This window comes from Motacilla alba, chromosome 2 (genome assembly GCF_015832195.1).
Source record: "Motacilla alba alba isolate MOTALB_02 chromosome 2, Motacilla_alba_V1.0_pri, whole genome shotgun sequence".
Taxonomy (NCBI): Eukaryota; Metazoa; Chordata; class Aves; order Passeriformes; family Motacillidae; genus Motacilla; species Motacilla alba.
In genome coordinates, this window is record NC_052017.1 from 151328176 (window position 1) to 151347485 (window position 19310).

At 47.0% G+C, this 19310-nt stretch overlaps 1 protein-coding gene across 1 annotated transcript in view; it reads right to left on the reverse strand.

Moving 5' to 3' along the window:
- The window catches only part of TONSL (tonsoku like, DNA repair protein), a 48830-nt gene extending 29806 nt beyond the window's left edge, over window positions 1–19024 (reverse strand). Inside the window, exons 1-5 of the mRNA XM_038126947.1 lie at window positions 18959–19024; window positions 13640–13735; window positions 11060–11202; window positions 6258–6561; window positions 545–571 (exon numbers count right to left, since the gene is read on the reverse strand). Of these exons, the coding sequence (XP_037982875.1) occupies window positions 545–571; window positions 6258–6561; window positions 11060–11202; window positions 13640–13735; window positions 18959–19001 (613 nt within the window). The 5' untranslated portion in view covers window positions 19002–19024. The remainder of the gene's footprint in view (window positions 1–544; window positions 572–6257; window positions 6562–11059; window positions 11203–13639; window positions 13736–18958) is intronic.
- Window positions 19025–19310: the final 286 nt, after the last annotated feature.

The following is a 19310-nucleotide window of genomic DNA, read 5'->3' on the forward strand; positions in this document are numbered from 1 at the left end:
GAAACAACGGGGAAAACGGGAATTTTGGGAATGCTGGGAATGCTGGGATGTGGGATTGGGATTTGGGATCAGAATTCTGGGATTTGGGATTGGGATTCTGGGATTTGGGATGGGGATTTGGGGATTTGGGGATTTGGGGTGGGGAATGGCAGGAAGAGGCGGCTGCGCATCCGAGCCAGCTCCCGGCCGGGGAGCATGCCTGGAAACAACGGGAAAAAAATGGGAATTCTGGGAATTCTGGGAATGCTGGGAATGCTGGGAATTATGGGAATGCTGGGATGTTGGGATTTGGGATTGAGGATTTGGGGATTTGGGATGGGGAATGCCAGGAAGAGGCGGCTGCGCATCCGAGCCAGCTCCTGGGCGGGGAGCACGCCTGGAAAAAATGGGAAAAATGGGAATTCTGGGAATGCTGGGAATGCTGGGAGGTGGGATTGGAATTTAGAATTGAGGATTTGGGGATTCGGGATTGGGATTTGGGGTTTTGGGATTGGGATTCTGGGATTTGGGGTGGGGAATGCTGGGAAGAGGCGGCTGCGCATGCGGGCCAGCTCCCGGCATGGGAGCACGCCTGGAAAAAATGGGGAAAACGGGAATTTTGGGAATGCTGGGAATGCTGGGAGGTGGGATTGGGATTTGGAATTGAGGATTTGGGGATTCGGGATTGGGATTTGGGGTTTTGGGATTGGGATTCTGGGATTTGGGATGGGGATTTGGGGATTTCGGGTGGGGAATGGCAGGAAGAGGCGGCTCCGCATCCGAGCCAGCTCCCGCCCAGGGAGCACGCCTGGAAACAACGGGAAAAATGGGAATTTTGGGAATGCTGGGAATCCTGGGATGGGGGATTGGGATTTGGGATCAGAATTCTGGGATTTGGGATTGGGATTCTGGGATTTGGGATGGGGATTTGGGGATTTGGGGTGGGGAATGGCAGGAAGAGGCGGCTCCGCATCCGAGCCAGCTCCTGGGCGGGGAGCACGCCTGGAAAAAATGGGAAAAACGGGAATTCTGGGAATGCTGGGAATGCTGGGAGGTGGGATTGGAATTTAGAATTGAGGATTTGGGGATTCGGGATTGGGATTTGGGGTTTTGGGATTGGGATTTGGGGATTTGGGGTGGGGAATGCTGGGAAGAGGCGGCTGCGCATCCGAGCCAGCTCCCAGGCAGGGAGCACGCCTAGAAAACCAGGAATTCTGGGAATTCTGGGATGTTGGGATTTGGGATTTGAGATCGGAATTCTGGGATGTGGGATCTCGGATTTGGGATCGGAATTCTGGGACTTGGGATTGGGATTCTGGGATGTGGGGATTTGGGGATTTGGGGTCAGGAATGCCAGGAAGAGCCGGCTGCGCATCCGAGCCAGCTCCTGGGCGGGGAGCACGCCTGGAAAAAATGGGGAAAACGGGAATTCTGGGAATGCTCAGAATTATGGGAATGCCGGGATGTTGGGATTTGGGAAGGGAATTTGGGGATTTGGGATTGGGAATGGCAGGAAGAGGCGGCTGCGCATGCGGGCCAGCTCCCGGCTGGGGAGCATGCCTGGAAACAACGGGAAAAAAATGGGAATTCTGGGAATTCTGGGAATGCTGGGAATGCTGGGAATTATGGGAATGCTGGGATGTTGGGATTTGGGATTGAGGATTTGGAGATTTGGGATGGGGAATGCCGGGAAGAGGCGGCTGCGCATCCGAGCCAGCTCCCAGGCAGGGTGCACGCCTGGAAACAACGGGAAAAATGGGAATTCTGGGATGTTGGGATTTGGGATTTCAGATCGGAATTCTGGGATGTGGGATCTCGGATTTGGGATCGGAATTCTGGGACCTGGGATTGGGATTCTGGGATGTGGGGTTGGGATTTGGAGATTTGGGATGGGGAATGCCGGGAAGAGGCGGCTGCGCATCCGAGCCAGATCCCAGGCAGGGAGCACGCCTGGAATGGGAAAAAATGGGAAAATCAGGAAAAAAATGGGAATGCTGGGAATTCTGGGAATGCTGGGATGTGGGATCAGGGATTTGGGATCGGAATTCTGGGATTTGGGGTTGGGATTTGGGGTGGGGAATGGCGGGAAGAGGCGGCTGCGCATCCGAGCCAGCTCCTGGGCGGGGAGCACGCCTGGAAACAACGGGAAAAATGGGAATTCTGGGAATGCTGGGAATGCTGGGAATGCTGGGATGTTGGGATTGGGATTGAGGATTTTGGGATTTGGGATCGGAATTCAGGGATTTGGGATTGAAATCTGGAGACTGGCGAACAAAATTCGGGGATTTGTGACCAGAATTCCAGGCTTCGGGGTCAGAAATTCCAGGATTTGGGATCAGAATTCCAGGATTTGGGATTGAGATTTAGGATTGGGATTCTGGGATTTGGGATGGGGATTTGGGGTCAGGAATGCCAGGAAGAGGCGGCTGCGCATCCGAGCCAGCTCACGGGCAGGGAGCACGCCTGGAAACAACGGGAAAAATGGGAATTCTGGGAATTCTGGGATGTGGGATCAAAATTTGGGGTCGGAATTCCAAGATTTGGGATTTGGAGATTTGGGATACAAAAATCCGAGATTTGAGAGTGAAATTCCAGGATTTGGGGTTGGAATTCCAGGATTTGGGATTTGGGGATCAAACTTTCCAAATTCTGGGATTTGGGATTTGGGGATCGGGGATTCGGGATCAGGATTTGGGATCTGAGATCAGGATTCCGGGATTTGGGAGTGAAAGTTTGGAATTTGGGATCAGAATTCCCGGATTTGGGATCAAAATCTGGGGATTTGGGATGAGGATTCCAGAATTTGGAATGAGAATTCCTGGATTTGGGACTGGAAAAGTGGGAATTCTGGGATTTGGGACTGGGAATTCCAGGATTTGGGATCGAAATTCCGGGATTTGGGGTTGAAATCCCAGAATTTGGGATCCTCATTCCACTCCCAGTTCTCAAAATTCGATTCCCAAATCCCAAAATTCCCCTCCCACGTTCCACAAATTCTGCTCATAAATCCCCCAAATTCACCAAAAAATCCCCAAAAATTCCCAAAATTCCCCAAAAAATCTCCCAAAAAATCCGAAATAATTCCTAAAATAAATCCCAAAGCACTCCCTAAAAAACTCCCAAAAACTGCCCAAAAAACCCCACCCAAAACCTTCTAAAATCCCCCAAAATGTCCCAAAAAATCCCCCAAAAGGCTCCAAATCCCCCCCAAAAATCCATAAAAACATCCTCAAAAAATCCCCCCAAAAATTCCCCCCAAAAATTCCCAAAATTTCCCAAAATTCCCCCAAAAACCTCCCAAAAAATCCCAAAAACTTAAAAAAAATCCCCAGAAAATCTTTAAAAAGTCAAAAAAAATTCCCAAAATCTCCCAAGAACTCCTGAAATCCTCCCAAAAATTCCCAATTTTTCCCAAGATTTCCAAATTTTCCCAAAAAATCTCCCAAAAATCTCCAGAATTCCCCCAAAAATCCTAAAAAAATCCCAGAATTCCCAAAAAATTCCAAAAAAATCCTAAACAATTCCTAAAAAAATCCCCCCCAAAAATCCCAAAAATTCCCAAAAAAACTCCACAAAATTCCCAAATAATTCCAAAAAAAAATCAAAAATTCCCAAAATTTCCCCAATAATTCCTAAACAATCAAAAAAAAAAAAATCCCCGAATATTCCCCAAAAAATTCCCAAAATAATCCTAAAAATTCACCAAGATTCCCAAAAATCTTCCCCAAAATTCCTAAAAACAACTCCCAAAAGTTTACCAACAAATTCCAAAAAAAATCCCAAAAATTTCCCAAAAAATTCCCCAAAAACTCCCAAAAAATATGAAAAAAATCCAAAAGAATTCCCCCAAAAAATCCCTAAAAAGTTCTAAAAAAGTCCCAAAATTTCTCCAAAAGTTCCCAAATTTTCCCAAAAATTCCCAAAATTTCCCAAATTGTCCCAAATTTTCCCAAAATTCCCCAAAGCCCCTCACATTCCAGTTGTGTGTCCAGCTGGAACGGCTCCAGAGCCCAAAATTGCACCCCCAAATCCCAAAACAGCCCCAAAAATTCCTAAAAAATCCCCCCCAAATCCCCAAAAAATCCCCCCAAAAATTCCCAAAAATCCCCCCAAAAACTCCCAAAAATTTCCCAAAAAATTCCAAAAACTTCAAAAAATAATTCAAAAAAATCCTCAAAAAAATCCCCAAAACTCCAAAAAAAATGGCAAAAATGCCAAAAAACCTCCTAAAAACTCCTGAAATCCCCCCAAAACTTCCCAATTTTTCCCAAAATTCCCAAATTTTCCCAAAAAATCTCCCAAAAATTTCCCAAAATTCCAAAAAAAACCCCTCAAAAACTTCCAAAAAATCCCCAAAACAATCCCAAAAACTCCAAAAAATGGCAAAAAACCCCAAAAATTCCCAAAAAACCTCCCAAAAACTCCTAAAATCCCCTCAAAAATTCCCAATTTTTCCCAAAAAATTGCCAAATTTTCCCCAAAAATTCCCCAAATTCCAAAAAAACTCCAAAAACATCCCAACAATCCCCAAAACAATCCCAAAACCTCCAAAAAAACTTGCAAAAAAACCCCAATAACTTCCCAAAACCTCCTGAAATCCCCCCAAAATTCGCAAATTTTCCCAAAATTCCCAAATTTCCCCAAATAATTCCAAAAAAATTCCCAAAATTCCAAAAAAAAAACCCCAAAAAATTCCAAAAAATCCCAAAAACTTCCCAAAAACCCCCCAAAAATGGCATAAATCCTCCCAAAAAATCCTGAAATCCCCCCCAAAATTCCCAATTTTTCCCAAAATTCCCAATTTTTCCCAAAAAAATCCCAACAATTCCTGAAATTCCCCACCCCCCCTCACCTTCCAGCCGTGTCCAGCACGCTGAGGCTGCTGTGGAACGGCTCCAGAGCCCAAAATTGCATCCCCAAATCCCAAAACAGCCCCAAAAATCCCCCAAAACAATCCCCAAAATTTCCAAAAGTTCCCCCAAAAAGCCTCCCAAAAATCCCCAAAAATATCTCAAATAATTCAAAAAATAATCCCAAAATAATCCCCTAAACCATCTCAAAATCTCCAAAAAAATTCCCAAAAACTCAAAAAAAAGCCAGAAAACCTCCCAAAACCTCCTGAAATCCCCCCAAAAATTCCCATTTTTTCCCAAAATTCCCAAATTTTCCCAAAAAATTCCCAAGAATTCCCGAAATTCCCCACCCCCCCTCACCTTCCAGCTGCGTGTCCAGCACGCTGAGGCTGTTGTGGAACGGCTCCAGACCCCAAAATTGCATCCCCAAATCCCAAAACAGCCCCAAAAATTCCCCAAAAAATCCCCCAAAACAATCCCCAAAATTTCCAAAAGTTCCCCCAAAAACCCTCCCAAAAATCCCCAAAAATATCTCAAATAATTCAAAAAATAATCCCAAAATAATCCCCTAAACCATCTCAAAATCTCCAAAAAAAATCCCAAAAACTCAAAAAAAAGCCAGAAAACCTCCCAAAAACTCCTGAAATCCAAAAATTCCCAATTTTTCCCAAAACTCCCCAATTTCCCCAAAAAATCTCCCCAAAAATTCCCAAAATCCAAAAAAACCTCAAAAACTCCCCAAAAAATCCCCAAAAAATCCCCAAAAATTCCCAAAACCCCCAAAAACTGCCAGAAAACCTCCCAAAAACTCCTGAAATTGCCCCAAAATTCTCAATTTTTCCCAAAATTCCCAAATTTCCCAAAAAAATTCCGAAGAATTCCCAAAAAATTCCCCACCCCCCCTCACCTTCCAGCCGTGTCCAGCACGCTGAGGCTGCTGTGGAACGGCTCCAGAGCCCAAAATTGCATCCCCAAATCCCAAAACAGCCCCAAAAATCCCCCAAAACAATCCCCAAAATTTCCAAAAGTTCCCCCAAAAAGCCTCCCAAAAATCCCCAAAAATATCTCAAATAATTCAAAAAATAATCCCAAAAAATCCCCTAAACCATCTCAAAATCTCCAAAAAAATTCCCAAAAACTCAAAAAAAAGCCAGAAAACCTCCCAAAAACTCCTGAAATCCCCCCAAAAATTCCCATTTTTTCCCAAAATTCCCAAATTTCCCCAAAAACTCACCGAAAAAATTCCCCAAAAACTCCAAAAAATCCCAAAAACAATCCCAAAAACTCCAAAAAAAAGGCAAAAACCCCCAAAAATTCCCAAAAAACCTCCCCAAAACTCCTAAAATCTCCTCAAAATGTCCCAATTTTTCCCAAAATTCCCAAATATTCCAAAAATTCCCAAAATTTCCCCAGACACCCCCTCACCTTCCAGCTGCGTGTCCAGCACGCTGAGGCTGTTGTGGAAGGCCTGCAGCGCCCGGCGCAGCGCGGCCGGAGCCCCCAAAATTCCCGAATTTCCCTCGCTTCCCGAATTCTCCGCGGCGTCCTCGGCCTCCAGGGATCCCTCGGGGATCTGCGGGAATTCCGGGAATTCCGGGAGCTCGGGAACGTCGGGAGGCTCGGGGCCCTCGGCCATGAAGAGGAAGGTGCGGCCGATGGTGGCCCAGGCGCGCTGCTGCTCCGCGGGGTCACCGAGCTGCCGGGCCAGGAACAGGTGCTGCAGCTGGTGCTGAGGGGAAAACGGGGGGAAAACAGGGAAATCCGTTAAAAACGGGAGAAGATTGGGGGAAAAATGGGAAAATTTGGGAAAAAATTGGGAAAAAATTGGGGGAAATTGAGTTAAAATGGGGAGAAATGGGAGAAATTTGCGGCTCTGAGGGGACCAAGAGCTGCTGGGCCAGGAACAGGGGCTGCAGCTGGGGCTGAGGGGAAATTGGGAAAAATTGGGGAAAATTGGGAAAAATGGGGAGAAATTGGGGAAAAAATGGGGAAATTTGGGAAAAACTTGGAAAAAGTTGGGGAAAAAATGGGGGAAATGAGTCAAAATGGCGAGAAATTTGTGGCCCTGAGGGGTCACCGAGCTGCCGGGCCAGGAACAGGTGCTGCAGCTTGTGCTGAGGGGAAAATTGGGGGAAAAACCGGGAAATCCGTTAAAAACAGGGAAAATGGGAGAAGATTGGGGAAAATTTGGGAAAAAAATGGGAAAATTTGGGAAATAATTTGGGAAAAATGAGTTGAAATGGGGAGAAATGGGAGAAATTTGTGGCCCTGAGGGGTCACCCAGCTGCCGGGCCAGGAACAGGGGCTGCAGCTGGGGCTGAGGGGAAAAAAACGGGGAAATTGGTTAAAAATGGGGAAAATTGGAAGAAAAGGGGAGAAATTGGGGGAAAAATGGGGAAATTTGGGAAAAACTTGGAAAAAATTGGGAAAAAATTGGGGAAAATGAGTTAAAATGGGAGAAGTTTGCTGCTCTGAGGGGGCCGAGAGCTGCCGAGCCAGGAACAGGGGCTGCAGCTGGGGCTGAGGGGAAAAAATGGGGAAATTGGTTAAAAATGGGGAAAATTGGGAAAAATGGGGAAAATGGGGAAATTTGGGGGAAAATTTCAGGAAAAATTGGGAAAAAATGAGTTAAAAAGGGGTGAAATGGGAGAAATTTGCTGCTCCGGCGGGTTAGCCAGCTGCCGGGCCAGGAACAGGGGCTGCAGCTGGTGCTGAGGGGAAAATGGGGGGAAAAACCGGGAAATCCGTTAAAAACGGGGAAAATGGGAGACGATTGGGGAAAAATTGGGAAAATTTGGGAAAAAATCGGTTAAAATGGGAAGAAATGGGAGAAACTTGTGGCTCTGAGGGGACCGAGAGCTGCCGGGTCAGGGAGAGGGGCTGCAGCTGGGGCTGAGGGAAAATTGGGGAAAAAATGGGGGAAATTGGTTAAAATTGGGAGGAAAACGGGAGAAATTGGGAAAAAAAGGGAAAAATGGGAAAAATTTGGGAAAAATTTGGGAAAAAATGAGTTAAAATAGGAGAAATGGGAGAAATTTGTGGCCCTGAGGGGTCTGAGAGCTGCCAGGCCAGGGAGAGGGGCTGCAGCTGGGGCTGAGGGGAAAAAAACGGGGAAATTGGTTAAAAATGGGGAAAATTGGAAGAAAAGGGGAGAAATTGGGGAAAAAATGGGGAAATTTGGGAAAAACTTGGAAAAAATTGGGAAAAAATTGGGGAAAATGAGTTAAAATGGGAGAAGTTTGCTGCTCTGAGGGGGCCGAGAGCTGCCGGGCCAGGAACAGGTGCTGCAGCTGGGGCTGAGGGGAAAATGGGGGGAAAAACCGGGAAATCCGTTAAAAACGGGGAAAATGGGAGACGATTTGGGAAAAAATGGGAAAAATTGGGGAAAAATTGGGAAAAAATTGGGGGAAATTGAGTTAAAATGGGAGAAATGGGGAGAAATTTGTGGCCCTGAGGGGACCAAGAGCTTCTGGGTTAGGGAGAGGGGCTGCAGCTGGGGCTGAGGGGAAATTGGGGAAAAATTGGGGGAAATTGGGAAATTGGGGAGAAATTTGGGAAAAAAATGGGAAAAATTGGGGAAAAATTAGGAAAAAAATAGAAAAATTGAGTTAAAATGGGAGAAATTTGCTGCTCCGGCGGGTCAGCCAGCTGCCGGGCCAGGAACAGGTGCTGGAGCTGGTGCTGGAAACGGGGGAAAAACCGGGAAATCCGTTAAAAACGGGGAAAATGGGAGAAGATTTGGGAAAAAATGGGAAAAAAATGGGAAAAAATCGGTAAAAATGGGAGAAATGGGGAGAAATTTGTGGCCCTGAGGGGTCCGAGAGCTGCCGGGCCAGGGAGAGGGGCTGCAGCTGGGGCTGAGGGGAAAATGGGGACAAAAATGGCAAAATTGGTTAAAAATGGGGAAAATGGGAGAAGATTGGGAAAATTTGGGGAAAAAATGAGTTAAAAATTGGGAAAAAACTGGAAAAAATGAGTTCAAATGGGAGAAATTTGTGGCCCTGAGGAGTCCAAGAGCCCTGGGCAGGGAGAGGGGCTGCAGCTGGGGCTGAGGGAAAACTGGGGAAAAAATGGGAGAAATTGGTTAAAATTGGGGAAATTTGGGAGAAAAATGGGAGAAATTGGGAAAAAATGGGGAAAAAATGGAAAAAATTGGGAGAAAAGGGGAAGAAATTGGGAGTAATGGGTGTGGATTTTGGGAATTGTGAGATTGGCTTTCTGGGAATCTGGGATTGGATTTTTGGAATTCTGGGATTGGATTTTTGGAATTCTGGGAGTGGAATTTTGGGAATTTGGGAGTGGATTTTGGGAATCTGGGAATGCAATTTTGGGAATCTGGGATTGGATTTTGGTCGTCTGAGATTGGATTTTTGGGAATTCTGGAAGTGGAATTTTGGCAATTTGGAAGTGGAGTGGATTTTGGGAATTGTGAGATTGGATTTTTGGGAATTTGGGATTGGATTTGGGATTTCTGAGGTTGGATTTTGGGAATTCTGGGAATGGAATTTTGGGATTCCCGAATTCCCACCCAAACTCCCAAATCTCCTCTCCAAAACTCCCAAAATCCATTCCCAGAATCGCAAAAAATCCCAAATTCCATTTCCAAATTCCCAACATTCCAATCCCAGTCCCCTCAAATGCCCCCCAAACCCCATCCCAGCATTCCCAACATTCCCAGAATTCCTGAAATTCCCAAAATTCCCATTTTCCCTGACCTCCAGGGCCTGTGGGAAGCTCGGCAGCTCGGCCAGGCGCTCCCGATTTTCCCATTTCCCCTCCCGAACCCATCCCAAACTCCCAAAACCTCCTCCCAACATTCCCAAAATCCAATCCCACTCCTCGAAACCCCCTCCAAACCCCTCCAACATTCCCAAAAATTCCCAAAAATTCCCAAAATTCCCATTTCCCCTCACCTGCAGGGCCTGGGGGAAGCTCTGCAGCTCGGCCAGGCGCCCCCGATTTTCCCATTTTCCCAGTTTCCCAGTTTCCCTCTTTCCCAAACCCCTCCAAACCCCACCCCAGCATTCCCAGCATTCCCAGAATTCCCGGAATTCCGGTTCCCCTCACCTGCAGGGCCTGGGGGAAGCTCTGCAGCTCGGCAGATTTTCGCATTTTCCCGATTTCCCTCCTTCCCAAAACCCTCCAAACCCCAGCCCAGCATTCCCAACATTCCCAACGTTCCCAGCATTCCCGGAATTCCGGGTTCCCCTCACCTCCAGGGCCTTGAGGAACCTGCAGAGCTCGGTCAGGTGCCTCCGATTTTCCCATTTCCCCTCCCGAACCCATCCCAAACTCCCAAAACCTCCTCCCAACATTCCCAAAATCCAATCCCACTTCCCGAAATCCCCTCCAAACCGCTCTAGGATTCCCAAAAATTCCCCCAAATTCCCAAAACTCCTATTGCCTCACCTGCAGGGCCTGGGGGAATCTCCAGAGCTCAGGGCCAGGCGCTCCCGATTTTCCCATTTTCCCGTTTTCCTCCTTCCCAAACCCCTCCAAACCCCACCCCAGCATTCCCAACATTCCCAGAATTCCCAGAATTCCCAAAATTCCCATCTTCCCTGACCTCCAGGGCCTGAGGGAAGCTCTGCAGCTTGGCCAGGCGCTCCCGATTTTCCCATTTTCCCGTTTTCCCTCCTTCCCAAACCCCTCCAAACCCCACCCCAGCATTCCCAGCATTCCCAAAAATTCCCAGAATTCCCGGAATTCCGGTTCCCCTCACCTGCAGGGCCTGGGGGAAGCTCTGCAGCTCGGCCAGGCGCTCCAAATTTTACCAGTTTTCCTCCCAAACCCATCCCAAAATCCCCTCCAACATTCCCAAACTCCAATCCCACTTCCCAAAATCCCCTCCAAACCTCTCTAGGATTCCCAAAAATTCCCAGAGTTCCCGGAATTCCGGTTCCCCTCACCAGCAGGGCCTGGGGGAAGCTCTGCAGCTCGGCAGATTTTCCCATTTTTCCCATTTTCCTGTTTTCCCTCTTTCCCAAACCCCTCCAAACCCCACCCCAGCATTCCCAGCATTCCCAGCATTCCCAGAATTCCCGGAATTCCGGCTCCCCTCACCTGCAGGGCCTGAGGGAAGCTCTGCAGCTCGGCCAGGCGCTCCAGATTTTCCCATTTTCCCGATTTCCCTCCTTCCCAAACCCCTCCAAACCCCACCCCAGCATTCCCAGCATTCCCAGCATTCCCAGCATTCCCGCAATTCCCGGAATTGCGGCTCCCCTCACCTGCAGGGCCTGTGGGAAGCTCTGCAGCTCGGCCAGGCGCTCGCCCACCTTGCGGTGCGCCACGGCGCAGCCCAGCGCGTCGCCGGCGCCCTCCAGCAGCCGCAGCTCCTCCCGGTGCTGCTCCAGCGCCTCCCGGAAACGCCCTGGGAACGGGAACGGGAACGGGAACGGGAACGCCTGAGCGCGCGGCTCCAAAATCCCAGCCCCACATCCCAACATCCCGGCACAAAACCCCGGCCCGGAGCCCGACATCCCAAAATCCCAGCCCAAAATCCCAAAATCCCGGCACAAAACCCCGGCCCGGAGCCCGACATCCCAAAATCCCAGCCCAAAACCCCGGCCCAGAGCCCAGCATCCCAAAATCCCGGCCCTGATCCCAAAATCCCATCATCCCAGCCCAAAATCCCGGCCCTCAGCCCAGCATCCCAAAATCCCGGCCCTGATCCCAAAATCCCATCATCCCAGCCCAAAATCCCGGCCCTCAGCCCAGCATCCCAAAATCCCGGCCCTGATCCCAAAATCCCATCATCCCAGCCCAAAATCCCGGCCCTCAGCCCGACATCCCAAAATCCCAGCCCAAAATCCCGGCCCTGAGCCCAAAACCCCAGCCCTGAGCCCGACATCCCAAAATCCCAGCCCAAAACCCCAGCCCTGAGCCCGACATCCCAAAATCCCAGCCCAGAACCCTGGCCCTGAGCCCAGCATCCCAAAATCCCGGCCCAAAATCCCAGCCCTGAGCCCAAAATCCCAAAATCCCAGCCCAACATCCCAGCCCTGAGCCCAAAATCCCAAAATCCCAGCCCAACATCCCGGCCCTGAGCCCAGCATCCCAAAATCCCAGCCCAACATCCCAGCCCTGAGCCCAAAATCCCAGCCCAACATCCCAGCCCTGGGCCCAGCATCCCAAAATCCTGGCCCTGAGCCCAACATCCCAAACCCTCATCCCAAAATCCCGGCCCTGAGCCCAACATCCCAGCCCAACATCCCAGCCCTGAGCCCAAAATCCCCAAATCCCAGCCCAACATCCCAGCCCTGAGCCCAGAATCCCCAAATCCCAGCCCAACATCCCGGCCCTGAGCCCAGCATCCCAAAATCCCAGCCCAACATCCCGGCCCTGAGCCCAGCATCCCAAAATCCTGGCCCTGATCCCAACATCCCAAACCCTCATCCCAAAATCCCGGCCCTGATCCCAGCATCCCAACATCCCAGCCCAAAACCCCAGCCCTCAGCCCGACATCCTGGCCCTGAGCCAAAAATCCCAAAATCCCAGCCCAAAACCCCATCCCTGAGCCAAACATCCCGGCCCTGAGCCCACAGTCCCAGCCCTGATCCCAAAATCCCAGCCCAGGATCTGCAACTCCCAACCCTGAGCCCAAAATCCCAGCTCTGATCCCAAAATTCCAACCCTGACTGCCAGAATTCCAGCCCTGATCCCAAAATCCGGGCCCTGAGCCCACAATCCCAGCCCTGATCCCACAAATCCCAACTCTGATCCCAAAATCCCAGCCCTGATGCCACAAATCCCAATCCCGGATCCTGAAATCCCGGCCCTGAGCCCAAAATCCCAGCTCTGATCCCAAAATTCCAAACCCTGATCCCAAAATTCCAAACCCTGAGCCCAAAATCCCAGCCCTGACTGCCAGAATTCCAGCCCTGATCCCAAAATCCCTGCCTTGATGCCACAAATCCCAATCCCAGACCCTGAAATTCCAGCCCTGATCCCAAAATTCCAGCCCTGATCCCAAAATTCCAAACCCTCATCCCAAAATCCCAGCCCTGATCCTAAAATCCCAGCCCAGATTCCACAATCCCAGCCCTGATTCCATAATTCCCAGCCTTGACCCTAAAATTCCAGCCCTCATCCCAAATTCCAAAATTCCAGCCTAGGATCCCAAAATCCCAGCCCTCATCCCACAAATTCCAAACCCTGATCCCATAATCCCATCCCTGACCCAAAAATCCCAGCCCTGATCCCAAAATTCCATTCCCAGTTCTCCCATTCCCATTCCCATTTTTCCCAGTTTCCCATTCCCATTCCCATTCCCATTTTTCCCAGTTTCCCATTCCCATTTTCCCCAGTTTTCCCAGTTTTTCCCGGCATTCCCCTCACCGTGGGCAGCCAGTATCTCTCCAGCCCCATTCCCAGTTCAGAATTCCCAGTTTTCCCAGTTCCACTCCCAGTTTCCCAGTCCATTCCCATTTTTCCCATTCCCATTCCCACTTTTTCCATTCCCATTCCCAGTTTTTCCCCGCATTCCCCTCACCGTGGGCAGCCAGGATCTCTCCATTCCCATTTTTCCCACTTTTCCCATTCCCAGTTTTTCCCGGCATTCCCTCTCACCGTGGGCAGCCAGGATCTCTCCATTCCCATTCCCATTCCCATTTTTCCCAGTTTTCCCAGTTTTCCCGCATTCCCCTCACCGTGGGCAGCCAGGATCTCTCCATTCCCATTTTCCCCATTTTTCCCATTCCCATTCCCATTTTTCCCGCATTCCCCTCACCGTGGGCAGCCAGGATCTCTCCATTCCCATTTTTCCCCCTTTTCCCAGCCGGAATTCCCATTTTTCCCGGAATTCTCACCGTGGGCAGCCAGGATCTCTCCCAGGCGGTTGCAGGCGGCCGCTTCCTCGGCGGCGTTCCCGACCCGCCGCGACTTCTCCTTGGATTTCTGCAGCTCTGCCGCCCGGAATTCCCAAAAAAATTCCATTTACCAACGGTTTGGGATGGGGAATTGGGAAAAAAAATTGGGAATTTGGGTTGGGATCGGTTTTCCCTGAAAGGGGATTTTTGGGATGAGGGTTTGGGGAATTTTTTAGTGGGGATTTAGGGAATTGTCAGCAAAAATCCGGGAATTTCTGTCAAAAATCCAGGGAATTCCAAAGAAAATTCCCGCGAAAATTAAAAAATCCCACAAAAATTCAGGGAATTTCCATAAAAATCCAGAAAATTCCTTAAAAAATCCAAGAAATTCCCAAAGACATCCAAGAAATTTTAAAAAAATCCAAAATGTTCCCCCAAAAAATCCAAGAAATTCCCATAAAAATCCAGAAAATTCCTTAAAAATCCAAGAAATTCCCAAAGACATCCAAGAAATTTTTAAAAAATCCATGAAATTCCCATAAAAATCCAGGGAATTCTCACAAAAATAAAAAAAATCCCCCCAAAAAATCCAAGAAATTTAAAAAAATTCCCATAAAAATCCAGGAAATTCCCACAAAAATCCAAGAAATTCCTAAAAAATTCCAAGAAATTCCAAAAAAAATCCAAGACATTTTAAAAAAATCCAAGAAATTCCCAAAAAAATCCAGAAAATTCCCACAAAAATAAAAAAATCCCCCCAAAAATCCAAGAAATTTCAAAAAATTCCCAAAAAAATCCAAGACATTCCCACAAAAAATCCAGAAAATTCCTTTAAAAATTCAAGAAATTCCAAAGAAAATCCAGAAAATTCCCACCAAAATCCAAGATTTTTTTTAAAATCCAGATGGGTTTAAAAAAATCCAGAACATTCCCCAAAAAAATCCAAGATATTTTTTAAAAAATCCAAGAAATTCCCACAAAAATCCAAGAAATTCCCAAAAAATTCCAAGAAATTTTTTAAAAATCCAAGACATTTCAAAAAAATCCAAGAAATTCCCATAAAAATCCAAGAAATTCCCACCAAAAAAAAAATCCCCCCAAAATTTCAAGAAATTTCAAAAAATTCCCAAAAAATCCAAGAAATTCCCCCAAAAATCCAGGGAATTCCTAAAAAAATCAAAGAAATTCCCAAAGAAATCCAAGAAATTTTTTAAAAATCCAAGAAATTCCCATAAAAATCCAGGGAATTCCCACAAAAAAAAAATCCCCCCAAAATTCCAAGAAATTTCAAAAAATTCCCAAAAAATCCAAGAAATTCCCACAAAAAATCCAGAAAATTCCTCAAAAATTCCAAGAAATTCCAAAGAAAATCCAGAAAATTCCCCCAAAATCCAGGAAATTCCTAAAAAAATCCAAGAAATTCCAAAAAAAATCCAAAGAATTCTCAAAAGGATCCAGGGAATTCCCAAAATTCCCAAATTTGGGGGATTTTATTCCCCTGGGATAAAAATTTCGGGGGGAATTTGATTTTTTGGGGGTAAAAAAATGAGATTTTTGGGAGTTTTTGGGCCCTTTTGAGGGGAAAAAAAGGAGAATTTTGGGGTGAAAAAAATATAATTTTGTGGTGAAAAAAATTTGGGGGGATTTTGGGTCCTTCTGAGGGGAAAAAGGAGAATTTTTGGGGGGAAAAGGAGAATTTTTGGGGAAAAAATGAGAATTTGGAGGGGATTTTGGGGGCCTTTTGAGGGGAAAAAATGAGAATTTTTGGGGGGAAAAATGAGAATTTTGGGAGGTTTTGGGTCCTGAGGGGAAAAAAGGAGAATTTTTGTGGTAGTTGGGAATTTTGAGGGGGGAAAAAAAAGGAGAATTTTGGGCAATTTTGGGGAAAAAAATATAATTCGGGGTGAAAAAAAAATTTGGGGGGATTTTGGGTCCTTCTGAGGGGAAAAAATGAGAATTTTTGGGGGGAAAAATGAGAATTTTGGGGGGAAAATGAGAATTTTGGGGGGGATTTTGGGGCCTTTTGAGGGGAAAAAAAAGGAGAATTTTGGGGGAAAAAAATTAAATTTTGGGGTGAAAAAAATTTGGGGGATTTTGGGTCCTTCTGAGGGGAAAAAGGAGAATTTTTGGGGGGAAAAGGAGAATTTTGGGGGGAAAAAAGGGAATTTGAAGGGGATTCTGGGTCCTTCTGAGGGGAAAAAAAGGAGAATTTTGGACAATTTTGGGGAAAAAAATTAAATTTTGACAGAAAAAAATTTGGGGGGATTTTGGGGCCTTCTGAGGGGAAAAAAATGAGAATTTTGGGGTGTTTTGGGTGCTTTGGAGCAGTAAAAAAGGAGAATTTTGGGAGGGAAAAAAAGGAGAAATTCGGGAGGAAAAAAGAGAATTTTGGGGGGGAAAAGAGAGAATTTTGTGTGGGAGAAAAAAAGAGAATTTTGGGTCCTTTTGAGGGGAAAAAATGAGAATTTTTGGGGGGAAAAATGAGAATTTTGGGAGGTTTTGGGTCCTGAGGGGAAAAAAGGAGAATTTTTGTGGTAGTTGGGAATTTTGAGGGGGGGAAAAAAGGAGAATTTTGGGCAATTTTGGGGAAAAAAAATATAATTCGGGGTGAAAAAAAAAATTTGGGGGGATTTTGGGTCCTTCTGAGGGGAAAAAATGGGAATTTTTGGGGGGGAAAATGAGAATTTTGGGGGGGATTTTGGGGCCTTTTGAGGGGAAAAAAGGAGAATTTTGGGGAAAAAAAAATTAAATTTTGGGGTGAAAAAAATTTGGGGGGATTTTGGGTCCTTCTGAGGGGGAAAAAAGGAGAATTTTGGACAATTTTGGGGAAAAAATTAAATTTTGACAGAAAAAAATTTGGGGGGATTTTGGGGCCTTCTGAGGGGAAAAAAATGAGAATTTTGGGGTGTTTTGGGTGCTTTGGAGCAGTAAAAAAGGAGAATTTTGGGAGGGGAAAAAAGGAGAAATTCGGGAGGAAAAAAGAGAATTTTGGGCAGAAAAGGGAGAATTTTGTGTGGGAGAAAAAAAGAGAATTTTGGGTCCTTTTGAGGGGAAAAAATGAGAATTTTTGGGGGGGAAAATGAGAATTTTGGGAGGTTTTGGGTCCTGAGGGGAAAAAAGGAGAATTTTTGTGGTAGTTGGGAATTTTGAGGGGGGAAGAAAAGGAGAATTTTGGGCAATTTTGGGGAAAAAAATATAATTCGGGGTGAAAAAAAAATTTGGGGGGATTTTGGGTCCTTCTGAGGGGAAAAATGAGAATTTTGGGGGGAAAAAATGAGAATTTGGAGGGGATTTTGGGGCCTTCTGAGGGAAAAAATGAGAATTTTTGGGGAAAAAATGAGAATTTGGAGGGGATTTTGGGGCCTTCTGAGGGGAAAAAAAGGAGAATTTTGGACAATTTTGGGGAAAAAAATTAAATTTTGACAGAAAAAAAATTGGGGGGATTTTGGGTCCTTCTGAGGGGAAAAAATGAGAATTTGGAGGGGATTTTGGGGCCTTTTGAGGGGAAAAAATGAGAATTTTGGGGTGTTTTGGGTGCTTTGGAGCAGTAAAAAAGGAGAATTTTGGGAGGGAAAAAAAGGAGAAATTCGGGAGGAAAAAAGAGAATTTTGGGCAGAAAAGGGAGAATTTTGTGTGGGAGAAAAAAAGAGAATTTTGGGTCCTTTTGAGGGGAAAAAATGAGAATTTTTGGGGGGAAAAATGAGAATTTTGGGAGGTTTTGGGTCCTGAGGGGAAAAAAGGAGAATTTTTGTGGTAGTTGGGAATTTTGAGGGGGGAAAAAAAGGAGAATTTTGGGCAATTTTGGGGAAAAAAATATAATTCGGGGTGAAAAAAAATTTGGGGGGATTTTGGGTCCTTCTGAGGGGAAAAAATGGGAATTTTGGGGGAGAAAAAGGAGAATTTTGGGGGGAAAAAAGGGAATTTGAAGGGGATTCTGGGTCCTTCTGAGGGGAAAAAAGGAGAATTTTTGTGGTTTGCGAATTTTAAGGGGAAAAAAAGGAGAATTTTGGACAATTTTGGGGAAAAAAAATGAGAATTTTGGGGTGAAAAAAAATTGGGGGCATTTTGGGTCCTTCTGAGGGGAAAAAGGAGAATTTTGGGGGGAAAATGAGAATTTGGGAGGGGATTTTGGGGCCTTGTGAAGGAAAAAAAGGAGAATTTTGGACAATTTTGGGGAAAAAATTTAAATTTTGAGAGCAAAACATTTGGGGGGATTTTGGGTCCTTCTGAGGGGAAAAATGAGAATTTTGGGGGGAAAAAAATGAGAATTTGGGGGGGTTTTGGCTCTTCTGAGGGGGAAAAAAGGAGAATATTGAAGGGGGGTTTTTGGGTCCTTCTATGGGGAAAAAAAGAAAAATCTTGGGGGAATTTGGGGTATTTTTGGGAGGAAAAAAAAAAGATAATTTTGGGGGGGATTTGGGGCATTTTTTGGGTCCTTCCGAGAAGAAAAAAATTGAGAATTCTGGGGGGAATTTGAGCCCTTCTGGGGGGCACTGTGAGGGGATTTGGAGCTCCTGGGAGGGGTTTGAGGGACTGAAAAGCCCCGAAATAAAAATTAAAACAATCGTGAGGGGAATTGAGCTCCTGGGAAGGGTTTGAGGGATTGAAAAGCCCCGAAATAAAAATTAAAACAATCGTGAGGGGAATTGAGCTCCTGGGAAGGGTTTGAGGGATTGAAAAGCCCCGAAATAAAAATTGAAACAATCGTGAGGGGATTGCAGCTCCTGGGAGGGGTTTGAGGGACTGCAAAGGACCGAAATAAAAATTTAACCACTCGTGAGGGGAATTGAGCTCCTGGGAAGGGTTTGAGGGACTGAAAAGCCCCGAAATAAAAATTAAAACATTCGTGAGGGGATTGCAGCTCCTGGGAGGGGTTTGAGGGACTGCAAAAGACCGAAATAAAAATTTAACCACTCGTGAGGGGAATTGAGCTCCTGTGAGGGGTTTGAGGGATTGAAAAGCCCAAGAGTGAAGATATAAACACCCGTGCGGGAATCTGAGTTCCTGTGAGGGGTTTGAGGGACTGAAAAGCTCCGGGGTGAAGACTTGAACCCCCGTGAGGGGAACTGGAGCTCCTGTGAGGGGATTTGAGGGATTCAAAAGCCCCGGGGTGAAGATTTTAACCCCCGTGAGGGCATTCGGCACTCATGGCGGCCTGAGGGGGGCAAATCCTGAGGGGACCGCGGGGCCGCCTGAGGAGGCTCCGGCGCGGCAGGGACTCCTGGAGCCCTGAGGGTGCCCGTGCCCCCTTCCAGCCCTCATGAGAGCCCTTCCGGCGCCGTTTAAACCGCGTTCAGCGCCATTAAAGCCCCGACTCACGGCGGATCTCCCGCGCCGCCTCAGCGCTCAGCTCGTCCGCCATTCCCGCCGCTCGCCGAGAACACGCCTCCCTCGCGGTCTGATTGGCTGAGAGCACTCATTTCAACCAATCAACGCCCAGCGAGGCGGGAGAGGAAGCTCCTATTGGTCAGAGGAGTCAAAGTCCCGCCCCTGCGGTGAGGCGGGAAAAGGCGCTTCCGCCCGGCCCGCAGCGGCGGCTGGGGAGGGGTGGCGCCCCCTGGTGGCTCCCAGTGACTCCCAGTAGCTCCCAGTAAATCCCAGTAACCCCATCCCAGTAACTCCCAGTGACTCCCAGTTCACTCCCAGTTCACTCCCAGTGACTCCCAGTTCA